Source organism: Microcebus murinus, chromosome 8 (genome assembly GCF_040939455.1).
Source record: "Microcebus murinus isolate Inina chromosome 8, M.murinus_Inina_mat1.0, whole genome shotgun sequence".
NCBI classification, from domain to species: domain Eukaryota; kingdom Metazoa; phylum Chordata; class Mammalia; order Primates; family Cheirogaleidae; genus Microcebus; species Microcebus murinus.
In genome coordinates, this window is record NC_134111.1 from 59,798,586 (window position 1) to 59,814,553 (window position 15,968).

At 34.9% G+C, this 15,968-nt stretch overlaps 1 protein-coding gene across 3 annotated transcripts in view; it reads left to right on the forward strand.

Annotated features, from left to right (window-relative positions):
* NUP35 (nucleoporin 35) overlaps window positions 1-15,629 on the forward strand; it is a 38,103-nt gene extending 22,474 nt beyond the window's left edge. For 2 of the 3 annotated variants that reach the window (XM_012788452.3, XM_012788447.3), the window contains exons 5-9: window positions 9,107-9,248; window positions 11,260-11,329; window positions 12,400-12,528; window positions 13,591-13,755; window positions 14,984-15,629. In XM_012788452.3, coding sequence (XP_012643906.1) covers window positions 9,107-9,248; window positions 11,260-11,329; window positions 12,400-12,528; window positions 13,591-13,755; window positions 14,984-15,061 — 584 coding nt within the window. In that variant the 3' untranslated portion in view covers window positions 15,062-15,629. Of the gene's footprint in view, window positions 1-9,106; window positions 9,249-11,259; window positions 11,330-12,399; window positions 12,529-13,570; window positions 13,756-14,983 lie in introns of all 3 variants that reach the window. The other variant, XR_012920587.1, reaches the window with a different exon arrangement.
* Window positions 15,630-15,968: the final 339 nt, after the last annotated feature.

Genomic DNA, 15,968 nt, shown 5'->3' on the forward strand with positions numbered 1-15,968 from the left:
TTCCATTATTCCAGTGTTCTGTGGAAGTTATTTGTCGTGGTGATTTGTGGGTATTTGTATGTGCCCTGTTTTGGAAAAATTTATGATCTTTCTATGGTTGGTAGTCTAAATTTCTTAAATGTGTCGTGGTGTGGGACTTTTTCATTTGTTTTCCTGGGGAATTGATGAATTCTTTCAATCAAGATGCTTATATCCTTCAGTTCTGGGGAACTTCCCTGTATTATGTTTGATAATTGCTTTCTCTCTGCTTTTTCTGTTTCCTCTTTCTGGATTTCCTTCTGTTTGTGTGTTACATCACTGCAGAGATTTCTAATTTTCCACTTTTTCCCCTTACATTATCATTCATATTTCTGTTCTACTCTTCAAGAGACTTCCTCAATCAATAATTTTTCAATTTTTTTCTGTCATTTTAATTTCCAATAACTTTTTTAACGAGTAGTTCTTTGAATGTACTTAGAAATGTTGCATTCTGTTCTTTCTTGGGTAAAAAGTCTTAACAGTGAGGTTAATAGTGGTTGTCTTCCTGTTCTTATTATCGGGTCCCTTCTAGTTCTTATTTTGTTTGTTTTTTTCACATCCATTTTATCATGGTGGAGGCATATTTATTGAATGAAGCATTAAAGAGCTATTTGGAAGCAGTGTGTATTTAGGGGTTTAATATTGGCAGGAGGTGGAATTAGTGGAAAGAAGCTATTTTGTCTCTTACTGGGCTTCATTGTAAGGGTTTTGGACAGTAACTATCTTTTTGTTGGGAAGAATCTAATTCTAGCATGTGTAGGTTTTTTTGTTTTGTTTCTAATTTTCCCAATGAAGGATCCTTTAATTCTCAGCCGTAATGCCTAAGCTGTTGTTCTGAATATAGACGGGGGCAGGGCCTTTTCAATATGCCACTTTTCACTTAATCTCCTTGCAGTTGTTCTCTACTATGACTGGACTCCTTGAGTCTTGAGCTGTTCAGGTTTCTTTCTTCAGAGACAAAATCCTCGGTCATGGCCTTGGAGGGGAAGAGTGACAATTATCTGGCTGCCTAGGATGAGGAGGGACCTGGCATCTACTCCCCACATACTTTAGTTTTCCTTGATTCAGCTAGGAGCCTTTCACAGTACCAATAGTCTCCAAAACCTGAGATTTTCTAGAATGATTGTCATTAGGTGTCTGAAGGATTCAGTTCACCATGCTCGGTTAGATGTAGGATCTATTGTTCAATATGATTTTTGGGTACAGTGAGTGTGCCAAACGGCAAAGTCTTATTAAACAGTCTCAGCCTGGCGTGGTGGCTCACGCCTGTAATCCTAGCACTCTGGGAGGCTGAGGTGGGTGGATTGCTCAAGGTCAGGAGTTCAAAACCAGCCTGAGCGACACCCCGTCTCTACTAAAAATAGAAATTAATTGACCAATTAAAAATATATATACAAAAAAATTAGCTGGGCATGGTGGTGCATGCCTGTAGTCCCAGCTACTCGGGAGGCTGAGGCAGTAGGATTGCTTGAGCCCAGGAGATTGAGGTTGCTGTGAGCTAGGCTGACGCCACGGCACTCACTCTAGCCTGGGCAACAAAGTGAGACTCTGTCTCAAAAAAAAAAAGTCTCTAAGATTGGCATTACTTCAGACCCCAGCTGCAAGTTTGGGGGTCCCCAGGGCCACCATCACTTCAGCTGGCTATAAATTTGGGGGTTCCCAAGACTAATGTTTGGCAATTTACTAAAAGACTCAGAGAACCCGGTAGAAGTACTTTTAAAGTATATTTACAGTTTCAGTTTTATTATAGCAAAAAGATACATATTAGAACCAGCCAAAGGAAGAGACACATAGGGGTGAAGTCTTGCAGGTTCCAAATCTGAAGCTTTCCTTCCGTTGTCCTTAGGGGCATGTGTTATCCTCCCAACGTGTATGGCAATACATATGGAGTGTTACCAACTAGGGAAGCTCACTGGAGCTTCCATGTTAAGAGTTTTTACTGGAGTTTGATGATGTAGGCATGATTGAAGTCTTTGATTAAGTGGTTGAACTCAATCTCCAGTCCTCTTCCTCTTCTCAAAGGTGGGATGATACTATGTGACTGAAACCTCCAACCCTTTTATTACATGGTTGGTCTTTCTGTGGTGACCAGCCTCCACTGAGAGTCACCTTGTTAGCATAAACTATCAGGTGCAGTCTTTAGGGGCCCACCATGAATAACAAAGACACTGGTATTGCTGGGGAAATTCCCATAGTTAAGAGGTTAGCTCATGGGAACTGGATGAAGGCCAGAACTCTCATTGAGCAGAGACCAAATTCTTTATCACATATTGTGCTACTTTGTTTCATGATAAGAAGGTAACAGAACACTGCCAGGAACCTCTTTTGTCCTGTTTGTCCAAGTTTCTTTTGCCATGTATCTGTTTAAAATTTACTATTTTTTATCTCGTTTTCATTTAGGTTAGTGGTCTATTTGGAAATAATTGAATCTGTTCTTTAATTGAAGACATTTTCATAAAGGGTAATAAAGTCTTTTGACCTCTGCTTTAATCTGATCTTATGAAGAGTGTTTGAATAGTGATTTACCAAGGGAGACATATTACAGTCCAATTTGTTGTGGTTTGATAGGCACACTTTATTTTCATCTTATAAAGCATAGCATGTAGGTACCAGAAGGCTGATTGAAAGGAAATAAAATCAGTGGAGCAATTAAACATTAACTAGGTGGGGGGCAATTATGCTAAAGTTATGTAAATAGTTTTAGATTATGTATAAGTGATTATGTTTTTCAGAGTAGTTGACAGGGCAAAAATTAGATTGCTTATTCGTTTGAGACTTAATTTTGACTTGTTTTATTTTTAAAGGTCATAATGGTTGTCTCAATTTGAGCCTTCATTTCTTGCTTGAAGGTTATTACATGATGTAGCATAACTAAATTGTACCTTAATGGTAACATACAACATAGAAAATTTGAATTGGCTTCAGATTTTATACTGAAATGCCTTTTACTGTCTTTGGTTTTTTAATGACATGTCTTTGTAGTAAAAACTAAATTTAAGGATATCTTTTGTATGAATGTGTGCTTCTGCTTACTTTCTAAAGGGATAGTTGATTAGTGAGTTAATAAGCAGATTTTTAAAAACACGGCAGTTGTCAAAGTTGGATGGTCACTTTAAATCAGACTTATTTTGGAAATATGTTGAACAGGTTTAGTATCCCGTATCAGAAATGCTTGGGACCAGAAGAGTTTGGGACTTTGGACTTTTTTGGATTTTGGAATATTCACATTATACTTGTGCATTGAAAATCTTAAATCTGAGATGCTCCAGTAGAATTTCTTTGAGTGTTATCTTGGTGCTTAAAAAGTTACAGATTTTGGAGTGTTTTGGATTTTGAATTTTCAGATTTGAAATACCCAGCCTGAACCTATTAAATGCATCTATGGTGATGAAGAAAAAGAATTGTTAAAATGTATCATAGGATATACATAGTTTAACATTCCTTTAAATTATTTATTTTGTATTTTCTTTTTATTAGCTTAAACTCAGTTTTAAAAGTCAGATAATTCCACAAGTCGGAGCCATGTAATAAACTCGAATTCTATTCTCTTTTATGTAATTTGTTTTCTCTAAAGTTAGTAATTGTTGCATACCTTCATTTCCTTGATTGCTTTTATAAAAATATTTGAATATTGGCTCCTCAAACTTTCTGGCTGTTAAATTGTTTTTTAGCCTGATTACTTGACTACTGTTTGAACATAAACATGTCGATAGTCTTGAGCATATTTCCTTTTTTTTCTAGTAGGGTCTAGGATAGTGTTCTGAATTAAATAGCTTCTTTAATAAGCCTAATAGATCTGAGGTGATCTGACACATATTTTACCTGAAGGAAAGTTTATATTGGTTAAATTAGACTAGTTCTGGTTTGTACGTTTGAGTTCAAAGAAGTCTAGAGACTTAAGTTACCTAGCATAGTCAAAGAGTTGAGATTTTTGAAATTCTTAGGTGATCATATTTTTCTCTTCAGTTAGAATCATATTGTTGCATTGTAGTTTTTACTTCATAACTTTAACTTTTGATCCTGTCCAGGGTATAGTTTTGTTTTAATATTGTTTAGAGGCAAGACATGGACATCATTCCTGGAAATCTTTTAGACTTGGCTCTATGAATGTGTTTATGCTGTTGATGCAAAAGAATAATTGTACCAAATGTACAATTTATGTTGAAGTTTTATTAAAACAGTTAACTTTTGTGAGTTCTTGTCTACTATCATTTGATTTGTGGAATAACAGATAAGTCTTGCATTATAGGTTCATTACAGATTAATTAAGGGAAAGTAACATTTATTGAAACTTGTAAACATGCTCTTGATCTTCAACTGCCTAGATAGTATTGTATATACACATGTACCTTGTGTTCTTCATATGTAAAATGGAGATGGTGTTTCTATTTTATAGAATTTGTTATTAGGGTGAATATGAATACATGTAAAGGCATCTGAAATAGCTCCTTGTGTATAGCATAAATACTCAGTACATGCTGGTGATCATTAGAATTTGTTATTAGGGTGAATATGAATACATGTAAAGGCATCTGAAATAGCTCCTTGTGTATAGCATAAATACTCAGTACATGCTGGTGATCATTATCATTAATATTGTTTTATTTTAATTCTGTAATATTTGAGAAATGAAGCTCAGTATATTTGAAAAAAAGCTCAGGCTTTTTTTTTTTTTTTAATTTGACCTTTTGAGTATAAAATCTTAAGACTAGCTTGATTCTTCAGTCCATCTCTGTGATTGGTTAATAGTGTGTCACTGTGTCTGGCCATTGTATATAGCTTGTCTGTTAAGAGAATGTCTTTTTGTATGGCTCTGAGGAAATCGGTCTATATTCATAAATAAGAAATTAAAACTCGGTTACTCTTTTTGCTCTTAGTTTGGATTTGAATAATGGCTCTATTATTCATTTCCTAATAGGTCTCATCCCTGTGAATTTTTTTGTTAGGCATTTATAAGGCATATAGGAGCTACCTGACATAAGATCAGCTGTCAATGGAAAATAGCTTGAACTTTATAAAATTATGTATTTATTTATTTTTTTGAGACAGTGTCTCACTTTGTTGCCCAGGCTAGAGTGAGTGCCGTGGCGTCAGCCTAGCTCACAGCAACCTCAAACTTCTGGGCTAAAGCGATCCTGCTGCCTCAGCCTCCTGAGTAGCTGGGACTACAGGCATGTGCCACCATGCCTGGCTAATTTTTTCTATATATATTAGTTGGCCAATTAATTTCTTTCTATTTTTATAGTAGAGATGGGGTCTTGTTCTTGCTCAGGTTGGTTTCGAACTCCTGACCTCGAGCAATCTGCCCGCCTCGACCTCCCAGAGTGGTAGGATTACAGGCATGAGCCACGGCACCTGGCCTGAACTTTGTAAAATAATTTAAAGAGGGCTTATTCTGAGTCAGATATGTGCGGCTATGTCTTGGAGAGCCATGCCCAAGAAGCCTTGAGCAAGTGGTCTTGCTGTGTGTTTTGGTTACAATTTGGTTTTATATTAATACATTTTAGGGAGATAGGAATCACACATAAAGTCATGAATCAATACATGGAGAGCATACATTGGTTTGGCCCGAAAAGGCAGGACATCTTGAAGTGGGACATCATAGGTTATGGGTGGATTTAAAGATTCTTTGATTTGTAATTGGTTAAGGAAATGAAGCTTTGTCTAAAGTCTTGGAATGTTTTAAGTTAAGGAAGTCTGTTAATCAGAGACAAGCCACTGCCACTGGACATTGATGACCTGTAGATATGGTTTAACCTTTGTGTTATATGATCTTAGGCTTGTTATTTATTTATTTATTTATTTATTTATTTATTTATTTATTTATTTATTTATTTATTTATTTATTTATTTTGAGACATAGTCTCACTTTGTTGCCCAGGCTGGAGTGAGTGTCCTGGCGTCAGCCTTGCTCACAGCAACCTCAATCTCCTGGGCTCAAACGATCGTATTGCCTCAGCCTCCCGAGTAGCTGGGACTACAGGCATGCACCACCATGCCTGGCTAATTTTTTGTATATATATATATATTTTTAGTTGGTCAATTAATTTCTTTCTATTTTTAGTAGAGACGGGGTGTTGCTTAGGCTGGTTTCCAACTCCTGACCTCAAGCAGTCCACCCACCTCAGCCTCCCAGAGTGCTAGGATTACAGGCATCTTAGGCTTGTTAATGATTTTGTATCTTATTGTTATAAGAAATAACTCCAGAAGGGACAGGGCATAATTAATTAGGTGTGTCTGACCTCCCTTCTCTTGGCCAGAAACTCAGCTTTAAGGTTTTTTTATTTTGAGGAGTCCCCTTGACCAAGAGGGGGGTCAATTCTGTTGGCTGGGAGGCTTAAGATTTTATTTCAGTTTATACAGCATTACCACATTATGTATTTTATAAGGGTAAAATGTGATCAATTAGTATAGAAAATTTTGAGTTGTATTTATAAAAATTTCCTTATTGAATAATCTCTAAATTTTTAACATGCTAATGTGCATTCTAAATATCATATCACGATAAAATAGCATAAGCTTTTTATAAACCTATCACAGTAGTTTTTATTTTTCTCCTATAGACAATTCTTATTTTTTAAGAATATTCTTTGAGAAATCCATTTGACTGTAAATATTTTGGAATGACTTAGGATGAGAATGTGTTGAGCCAAGGACCCTCTAGAAAATCCATAAAAACAGAGTGTGACTCATATACATGGCCCTGTAAAACTGTGGTTTTGAAACTACTTAGTTTCAGGACTCTCTTTTCACCTTGAAGACTAAAGAACTTTTGTTTTTGTTTACATGGATTATAGCTATTGATATTTGATTTGCTGCTTTAGATATTAAAACAAAATTTTAAAAATTATTCATTTAAAAATAGTTAAGCTGTTTCATGTAAACAAATAACTTTTCTGAAGTGAAAAGTTACTATTTTCTAAAAGAAGAAGTTATAAGAAGAATGACATTGTTTTATGTCTTTCAAACATGGTAAAATATAGCTGAATTCTCAGGAATGTGCTTCTGCATTTAACCTTAATCTATTAAATCACATCAAGCAACCTCTGGAAAAGTCCATTGTACACTTAGGAGAGAGTGAGAGTGAAAAAGGCAAATGAAACTTTGTACTTTTATGAAAATAATTTTGACTTGGCTGATCTCATGAGAGGGTCTTAGGAAGTGAAGGGTCTCCAGGGCACACTTGTAGAACTGCTGTAGTAAATACAGGTGTTAACTAGATTACTGGCTAAGAGTTCATGCTTTGGATTCCGATTGCCTTGATTGGAATTTCAACATCCCTTCTGGATGTTATTTAATATTACCCCGTTTCCTAATTCATTAAATGGAGGTACTAAGAGTACCTGTCTTACAGGGTTGTTAGAATTAAATAAAATTATGCATGTAAAGAAAGAATGGTATAATAATTAGCACTTAATAAAATGCTACCTATTATTATCCTTTTGAAATTTTAGTCCCTTATGTCACCCTTGCTCAGAATTTTCCATTGCTTCCCCACCTCGCTTTGAGGTAAAAGCCAAAGCCTTTACAGTGGTTTACAAGATTTTTCTTCATGATCTGGCATGTTGTTACCTCTGTGTTTTCATCTCCTTGCTTTAACCTCATATCCTTCTCCCTTACTGTGCAAATAGTGGCCTTGCTGTTCATTGAACACCAGTCAAGTTTTTTCTCAGGGCCTTTACTCTTGTTAATTTCTTCACCTAATATTTACTTCTTCAGATATTAGCATGTCTTGTTCTCCTTCTCCTTCTTCAGGTTTCTGCTTTAATAGCACCTCAGTAAAATCTTTTTTATTTAACCTTTCCTCACAAATAATTATCTCCCTTCTTTGCATTATTTTTTTTCTCTATTATTTTTTTTTTTCTGTACAGGATTTTCTGTTTTCTAACATACTAACATAAATATTTGCTTATTAGTCTGTCTTCCTCAGACTTTAGGCTCCATTAAGCATAGAGTTTTTTTGTTTAACCTATTTACTACTGTATCGTTAATACAGTAGAATTATGGTTAGTGCATATTTAAATGCTGAAGAAGGGTCCTGGCGTGGTGGCTCACGCCCGCCTATAACCCTTGCACTCTGGGAGGCTGAGGCGGGAGGATCACTCAAGGTCAGGAGCTCAAAACCAGCCTGACCAAGAGTACTAAAAAAAAATAGAAAGAAATTAATTGGCCAACTAAAAATATATAGAAAAATGAGCCGAGCATGGTGGTGCATGCCTGTAGTCCCAGCTACTTGGGAGGCTGAGGCAGAAGGATTGCTTGAGCCCAGGAGGCAGAAGGATTGCTTGAGCCCAGGAGTTTGAGGTTGCTGTGAGCTAGGCTGATGCCACGGCACTCTAGCCTGGGTAACAGAGTGAGACTCTGTCTAAAAAAAAACCCAAAAAAATAAATGCTGAAGAAATATTTCTTGAATGAGTGTATCATTATTGCTACTACAAAGGCAAAAATAGTCTCTGCTTCTCCAGAATACATAATCCTAATTGGATGGTGCTTCTGAGATAAAATGAACACATAAAGTGTGTAGCTTGGCATATTGGACATATAGAAGTACTCATTATTGGTAGCTGTTACTGGAGGATAAGAACCAACAGGATAAGACATTTTAGCTAGAAATGACCTGAATAAAAGAGAACACATTCACATTTTATGGTGTTGGGTGGATACTGTTTAGGGACATACTGGAAAAATATGATTAGAACCATATTGTGGGGGCCAAGGCATTTGGATTTTAATAAGTTTTGAATATTCTTAAGGCAGAGGTGCTGTGATGAAAGTGGTAGGTTTGGAATAAGAATCCAACAAAAGTCTTTAAGGTTGACTGATCCTTCTGGTGTAGGTTTAACCAGAAATGAATAAAGCATTTAGCAAATTTAGAATGAAATGAAACATTGCAAAATCATACATGATGCCCAATTATGAATTACTTTCTCTCATTGTATGATAGTATGAAATTGCCATTTGATCCCTTGTGTGTTTTCAACTATGTAATTGCCAACTTTTAATATACGTCATCATTTAAAACTAAGATCTTTGATTTTAAATAAACTAAGGTATTTATGTTGGTAATTAACTAAATATACTACTATAGGGCAAAGTATGTTTAGTCCAGCAAATATTGGTCAGCCACGAAAGACAACATTATCTCCTGCCCAGTTGGATCCTTTTTATACTCAAGGAGATTCTCTGACTTCAGAAGATCACCTCGATGACACTTGGGTGACTGTGTTTGGGTAAGGTTTTGGATCATTTACCTTCCAAAAAAATACCCCCACCCCAATTTTATAATGAATATTATCAAACATACAGAAAAATTGATTCTGCTTAGATAAAAATCAGGGCCATTGCATTCCCTTGTTCTCCAGAACTCAGGGCCCATACTCAGCCGTATATCCATAGCAATTGGGCTAGCTTCTTGATTCTTTTTTTCCTTTTATGTTTAGATTTTTATATACTCATAAAATGTCTGCATGTTTTTGAACATGTATGTCCACTCTTAAAAGTCTGTTTTTCGGGCTTGATAGTAGCAGTGTCCCTTTTAAGAGTCTCAGTAATTAAGCCGGGCGCGGTGGCTCACGCCTGTAATCCTAGCACTCTGGGAGGCTGAGGCGGGCGGATTGCTCTAGGTCAGGAGTTCAAAACCAGCCTGAGCAAGAGCAAGACCCCGTCTCTACAATAAATAGAAAGAAATTAATTGGCCAACTAATATATATATATATAAAATTAGCTGGGCATGGTGGCGCATGCCTGTAGTCCCAGCTACTCGGGAGGCTGAGGCAGAAGGATTGCTTGAGCCCAGGAGATTGAGGTTGCTGTGAGCTAGGCTGACGCCACGGCACTCACTCTAGCCTGGTCAACAAGCGAGACTCTGTCTCAAAAAAAAAAAAAGTCTCAGTAATTAGATAAACTACTTGAAGTACTGCTAGTCCTTTTTTCATATTTTAAGGCCTAACTTTCCCAGCTGTTTATTTTGTTACTTTCAGTAACCTAACCTTCTTTATGAAATTAATTGCAAGATCTGAAATTTTCCTTTAAGGGATAAAACAATTTGTTTTGATCATTTATGGGAAATACTTCTAAAAAATGCATTATAAATGTTTCTTCTTTTATGGCCTTTTCCCAGCTGACTTAATGTTGTCCTGAATTATCATTTATCTGTTTTGGGTGATTTTTTAAATTTTTTTAATTTTTAAAAATATTTTAAATCCTAATTCTTGAGCTTGGCTGTTGCAATGGGTGATTCTTTTATATAGAGTATTGGAGTAAAGTGGCCCAAGAGTCCTAGAATTCTGGTTTAGTTTTTTTTTGTTTGTTTGTTTTTTTGGTTTTTTTTTCGCTTAATACCTCCCTCACTTATAGCCATTATTTCTCCTTTTCATGTTTGTTTTCTTTATCTCTGCTCTGTAGACACCCCATTTCCTTTGTTGTTTTTCTTTGGGATTAGAAATCTCATATCCCAGAGTTGTATAAGTAAAATAAAATTCCAGTTCTGAATGCAGTACATATTCTACTCAGATGTTAATGTGTTTACTTTCTTATTTATTTTTGTGACTCATATTTTTCTTTAGGGTTCTAATCCAAGCTACAGATAATTGAAGTTAGTGGTTAAAGAACCTCCAGATAGATGTTTCTACACTACTGATAGTGGTTATTGTTTTCAGATTGAAAATACTTTTATTGTTAGGACTATCAAAGTAATAATGTCTCATTGTAAGAAATTCAAACCTTACAGAACTTTATAAACAAGAAAGTAAAAGTCACTTAGAACTTTCCTATACAGAGATATGGGTAATAAATGATTCTGTATCATTGCTGTTAGTGCTCAGTTTTATTTTTGTTTCAGGTCTAAATTTCAAAATCTTTAGGTAATGCTTGCTGCATAATTATATGTGTCTATAATTTATAATTCTTTCAATAACCATAGTATACCTAAATATTGCTTATAAACACACTATAAAATACATACAGATCTGCAACTTAATAGATCTTTTCTGTGAGATGTGATAATGACAGAGTAGAATTTTTAGAAATTTCAGGGGTATACTCTGAGAATGGAGAAGAATGGCTGTAAAGAGGGACTTGGCAATGACAGGGTTTGCCAACAGGGGAAAACAGGATGTTCAAGAATCTATTAATGTTCTAGACAGTTGGAGGAAATTTATCTTGAAACACTTGTAAGTATAGTAATTTGCATTTGTACTGATAGTGGAAGTTGACTGTTTCATTTGGACAACTCTTTTTCAGGTTTCCTCAAGCATCTGCTTCCTATATATTATTACAATTTGCACAGTATGGGAATATCTTAAAACATGTGGTAAGGCTTAATTTTTTTCAATTCAGGATTTTGGCTAAGGAAAGATAAACTATGAATTGAAAGAAACTTTGCTTCTGAATTTTGTCTATGCTTCCTAAGCTTTATAATTTTTTAAAGTTTTGATAGAATATGTCCTTTGGAATCTAAAAGGTTTTAAGTTGCTTAGTGTTTGATAAAAAGATAAAGAGAGGAGATAAGGAAAAGAGTGTTTCAGGATCCATTCCCCCTTTCTTAAATAGTTTATAGTCTCTTAGAGATTATGCTAAATATTATAGTACTGGTTTCCAATTGAGTTTGTTTTATTGGGGAATAAAAGAAGGGGAAAAAGTTTCTCAGTTTATAGAATTTTTAGAGCTTTTCAGCTTAGAGCTTTAAAAAATTGTCTTGTATAAGTTATAAAAAAAAGTGTTTTTTCTGTTACTAGAGATTGACTGAAATCTTACACAAAATCAGATTGAATACAGTTTAAAAAATTTTTTTAGCAAGTGTAAGACCTTTTTATAATAATTCTTTTGAGAATTTCTTTTCTTTCTGAGAATATTTGCCACATAGTCTTTATTTTAGAGAATTGAGAACTAGATATAGATTATTGAAACTGTTTCCGTAGGATTTTTGTTGAACCCTAGTATACAGCTTTTTACAGGATATCAAGAAATGGAAGTAAACTTATCTGTACATGTTTCTATTTTCCTTTTTTTTTTCCTCCCTGAGACAAAGTCTTGCTCTGTTGCCCAAACTAGAGTTCAGTGGCCTCATCATAGCTCGCCTCAGACTCCTGGGCTCAAGTGGTCCTCCTCTCTCAGCCTCCTGAGTAGCTGGCACTACAGGTGCATACCACTATGCCTGGCTAATTTCTAAAAAAATTTTTTTGTAGAGATGGGCTCTCCTATGTTGCCCAGGTAGGTTTCAAACTCCTGGCCTCAAGTGAACCTCCCGCCTCAGCCTCCCTAAGTGTTGGGATTGTAGGCATGAGCCACCACGCCCGACCCTGTTTCTATTTTCTAATAGAATTCATTAGGTGTAGATTTTATATATTTTAGTTTTTAAAGAAACAACTTCATTCTTTGCAGATGTCTAACACAGGAAATTGGATGCATATTCGTTATCAATCTAAACTGCAGGCCCGGAAAGCCTTAAGCAAAGATGGGAGGATTTTTGGAGAATCCATCATGATTGGTGTAAAACCCTGTATTGATAAAGTAAGTTATTGGTGATGTAAAGAAAAGAATCTATATAAAGAGCATGAGACTAAGTATTGAAATTGGTGCTTGTGTCACTTGGCTTCACTTGGCCTCTCTTTCTTAGTTTGTAAAATATGATTATTTACCATACTCTTCATGGTAAGCCCAAAGGTATTTAATCATAAGACTTTAGAGATAATCTATCCCAACCCCCTCACTTTTCAGAAAAAGGAAAAAGGCTAAGACGGCTTTGGTAACTTGTCCAGAGTTGTTAAAGGTGAGGCCTAGATTTTAGGTCTCTTTTGACTACGAGCCCATTCTCTTTCTTCTGCAAAGCAATATCAGATTCTTTAAATACTTGAAAGGAATGGTGCTATTTCAGAATGAATTATTTAACGTGAATGGTAACTGATCGTTAACTTTTGAATGGCTGAAGCTTTTTGTTAGTCATTCCTATTTGAAGATATTAAAAAATTATTTCATATTTATGTACTTATTAAATACAGAGTATAATTTTTTGTGGCATGTAAAATCATTATGAACATTCTTTTGGTAATTATATGTGTACTTACATACACTACATACTAGGAATTGCCTGGTATATACACATTAGTGAACAAAGCAGACAGATGTTGCTCCTGGTCTTATAATCTATTAAAAGTATATAGTTGTATAATTATTATTCTGTGCTGTAACAGATGTTTGCAGAAGCTAGAGGAATATTTGGGGTTACTGAGTCTCAAATAACTTTGGACTTTGATTTTCCCTTCTAATCCAGGTTTCTTCAAGAATTCTCTTTATTGTCCTTGCTGATTTTTTTCATAGTGTTTTTTAGGAGATTCTTACTCTTGTGGTCTGTAATTGTATTGAGGTTGTTTTAGGTCACTGAAGGTAGATTTCTGGTTGAGTATTAGATCTCAGATGCTGGCTAAGAAGCATATATTTTCTTAAGCCTAAAGTTATTTGAAAGGTTAATTAGATTAAAGTATGCCTCTTTTGATATGTTTTTTATTGTAAATAGGATGTAATATTGAATAATATGTATTACGTTTATAAACAGGAGTTTCTTTGTTTCTCCAGAGTGTTATGGAAAACAGTGACAGATATGCTTTATCATCTCCATCTCTAGCCTTTACACCACCAATCAAAACCTTAGGTACACCAACACAACCTGGAAGTACTCCTAGGATTTCTACCATGAGACCTCTTGCTACAGCATACAAAGCTTCTACTAGTGACTATCAGGTATTTTAAGGATTGGATTTAAAAAATGTACTTTGAAGGCTGAGTATATATTTAGCTTTTTCATTGATTGATTTAATCCAATCCAATGCCATTAATATTTCATGCTGAGGTGATTATTTTGATGAACTCTTTAAACTTTTAAAATTCTATATTTTGAAGTTTGTATCTTGGTCAATTGGAAAGTTATCTTGAAGTTTTAAAAAGCTTCTTTGCCATTCCTTAAAACATTTTGAGAGTTTGTTATTTTGTTTTTTTCTAAGTTATATTTGCATACATATAAAGTATCTCATGTATACATCTTTGGCTTGAAGGAACATTAAAACCCTGTAAAACTGATGACTAAATCTGATGATATCACAAGTGAAGAACCTTAGGTTGGAGTAGTTTTGGTTATCAAAAGAAGACATTGACTAGCTCTTATTCAGAGAGGAAAAATTTCTCATCAAAAAAATTTAAAGAAAGGCCGGGCGCTGTGGCTCACGTCTGTAATCCTAGCTCTTGGGAGGCCGAGGCGGGCGGATTGCTCAAGGTCAGGAGTTCAAAACCAGCCTGAGCAAGAGCGAGACCCCGTCTCTACTATAAATAGAAAGAAATTAATTGGCCAACTGATATATATATAAAAAATTAGCCGGGCATGGTGGCGCATGCCTGTAGTCCCAGCTACTCGGGAGGCTGAGGCAGAAGGATCGCTCAAGCCCAGGAGTTTGAGGTTGCTGTGAGCTAGGCTGACGCCACGGCACTCACTCTAGCCTGGGCAACAAAGCGAGACTCTGTCTCGAAAAAAAAAAAAAAAAAAAAAAAAATTTAAAGAAGTTCATTATATTCTTTGAAGAATGCTAGAAGTATTGTGACTCTCACTGAGTATGTTATTGTCTGTTGCTGATTAGCCAGGTTTTCTGAACTTAGCCAGCTGCAGATACGGGTCCTGAAACAGTCACTTTAGTTTATAATACCGATGTTTTAAATTCCCCATTTCTTGCAGCTTTTATGTTATTTGTTCAGTTTTCTAATTTAAGAAACATATTATTTGCTTTGCCAAAGGAATAAAATTTTGCCATTCTTACAAGCATAAGAATATTCTAAGGCCATATTTTAACTTTTAAACTATATAATTTAGTGTTATAGATGCATTTTAATGTTTCTCTTTCAAATTAGCTATTAATTGTAGAATTGTCTGTGACATTAAAGAAACAATGACTTAACAATTTTTTGTGTGTTTTTTTAATAGGTTATTTCTGACAGACAAACGCCAAAAAAAGATGAAAGTCTTGTATCCAGAGCAATGGAGTATATGTTTGGCTGGTAGTATAGTAACAGCTAAGAACTGAAGTACCAAGGAGAAGGTTGCTACACTAAAACAGAGTTAGCAGAGAGTACTGCTGGTTTCTTTTGGTTAGTTATATAACCACTCCTGGCAGTATTGGATGGCTATCTCACACTTCTTTTAAAAAGAAGCCTTTTTCTTTTAGGATACAGCCTACTTGTAAGTTCGCACTTCAAAAGATGCTTGAGATACATTTTAAAGAAAACTAAAAATCCCTGTAAACAGGATTTTGTGCTTTCTGTTTTAGTGCATGCTTAAGCACAAAAAACTCAGCGTTGATTACTGTAAATTAAATGATTGAATTTGTGGTGAGGCTTTGTAGTCTTCATGAGAAGGTGGGGTGAATTTCATGAAGGGCAACTGTAGCTGCTTCTACCAAAACATAAAGATTATAATTAGCAATTTGAATTATGGTCTTTTAATTTAGATAGTATTTAATATTTTAATTATCCTTGTTTGTATATGTCCTGTTGTGGATTGTTATCTTTCAGTATTCTAAAACAAAAATATTGTTTTTAAAAACCTTCTATTAAAGTTTCTTAATAATAAACTTTGTCAATTGTATGTATTGAACATTTTTTGAAAGGGTGATTTTTATATTAAAAAAGTTTTAAAGTATTCACTGAAATAGAGCAAGTATGTCATGAACCTTCATATGCCTGTAATCCAGCTTTAACTACCATTAAATTTTGCCATACTTGTTTTTCTTCCCCTTTTATTTAAAGCACATCCCAGATGTAATGTCATTTTAATCTAAATACTTACAGCTGTATCATGAAAGGATATTTTCATATGTAATTACAATGTTAGTATTCCACCTGACAGAATTAATAATAGTATCTTAATATCTAAAATTCAGTCCATTTACAAATTTCCTAATTGTCTCCAA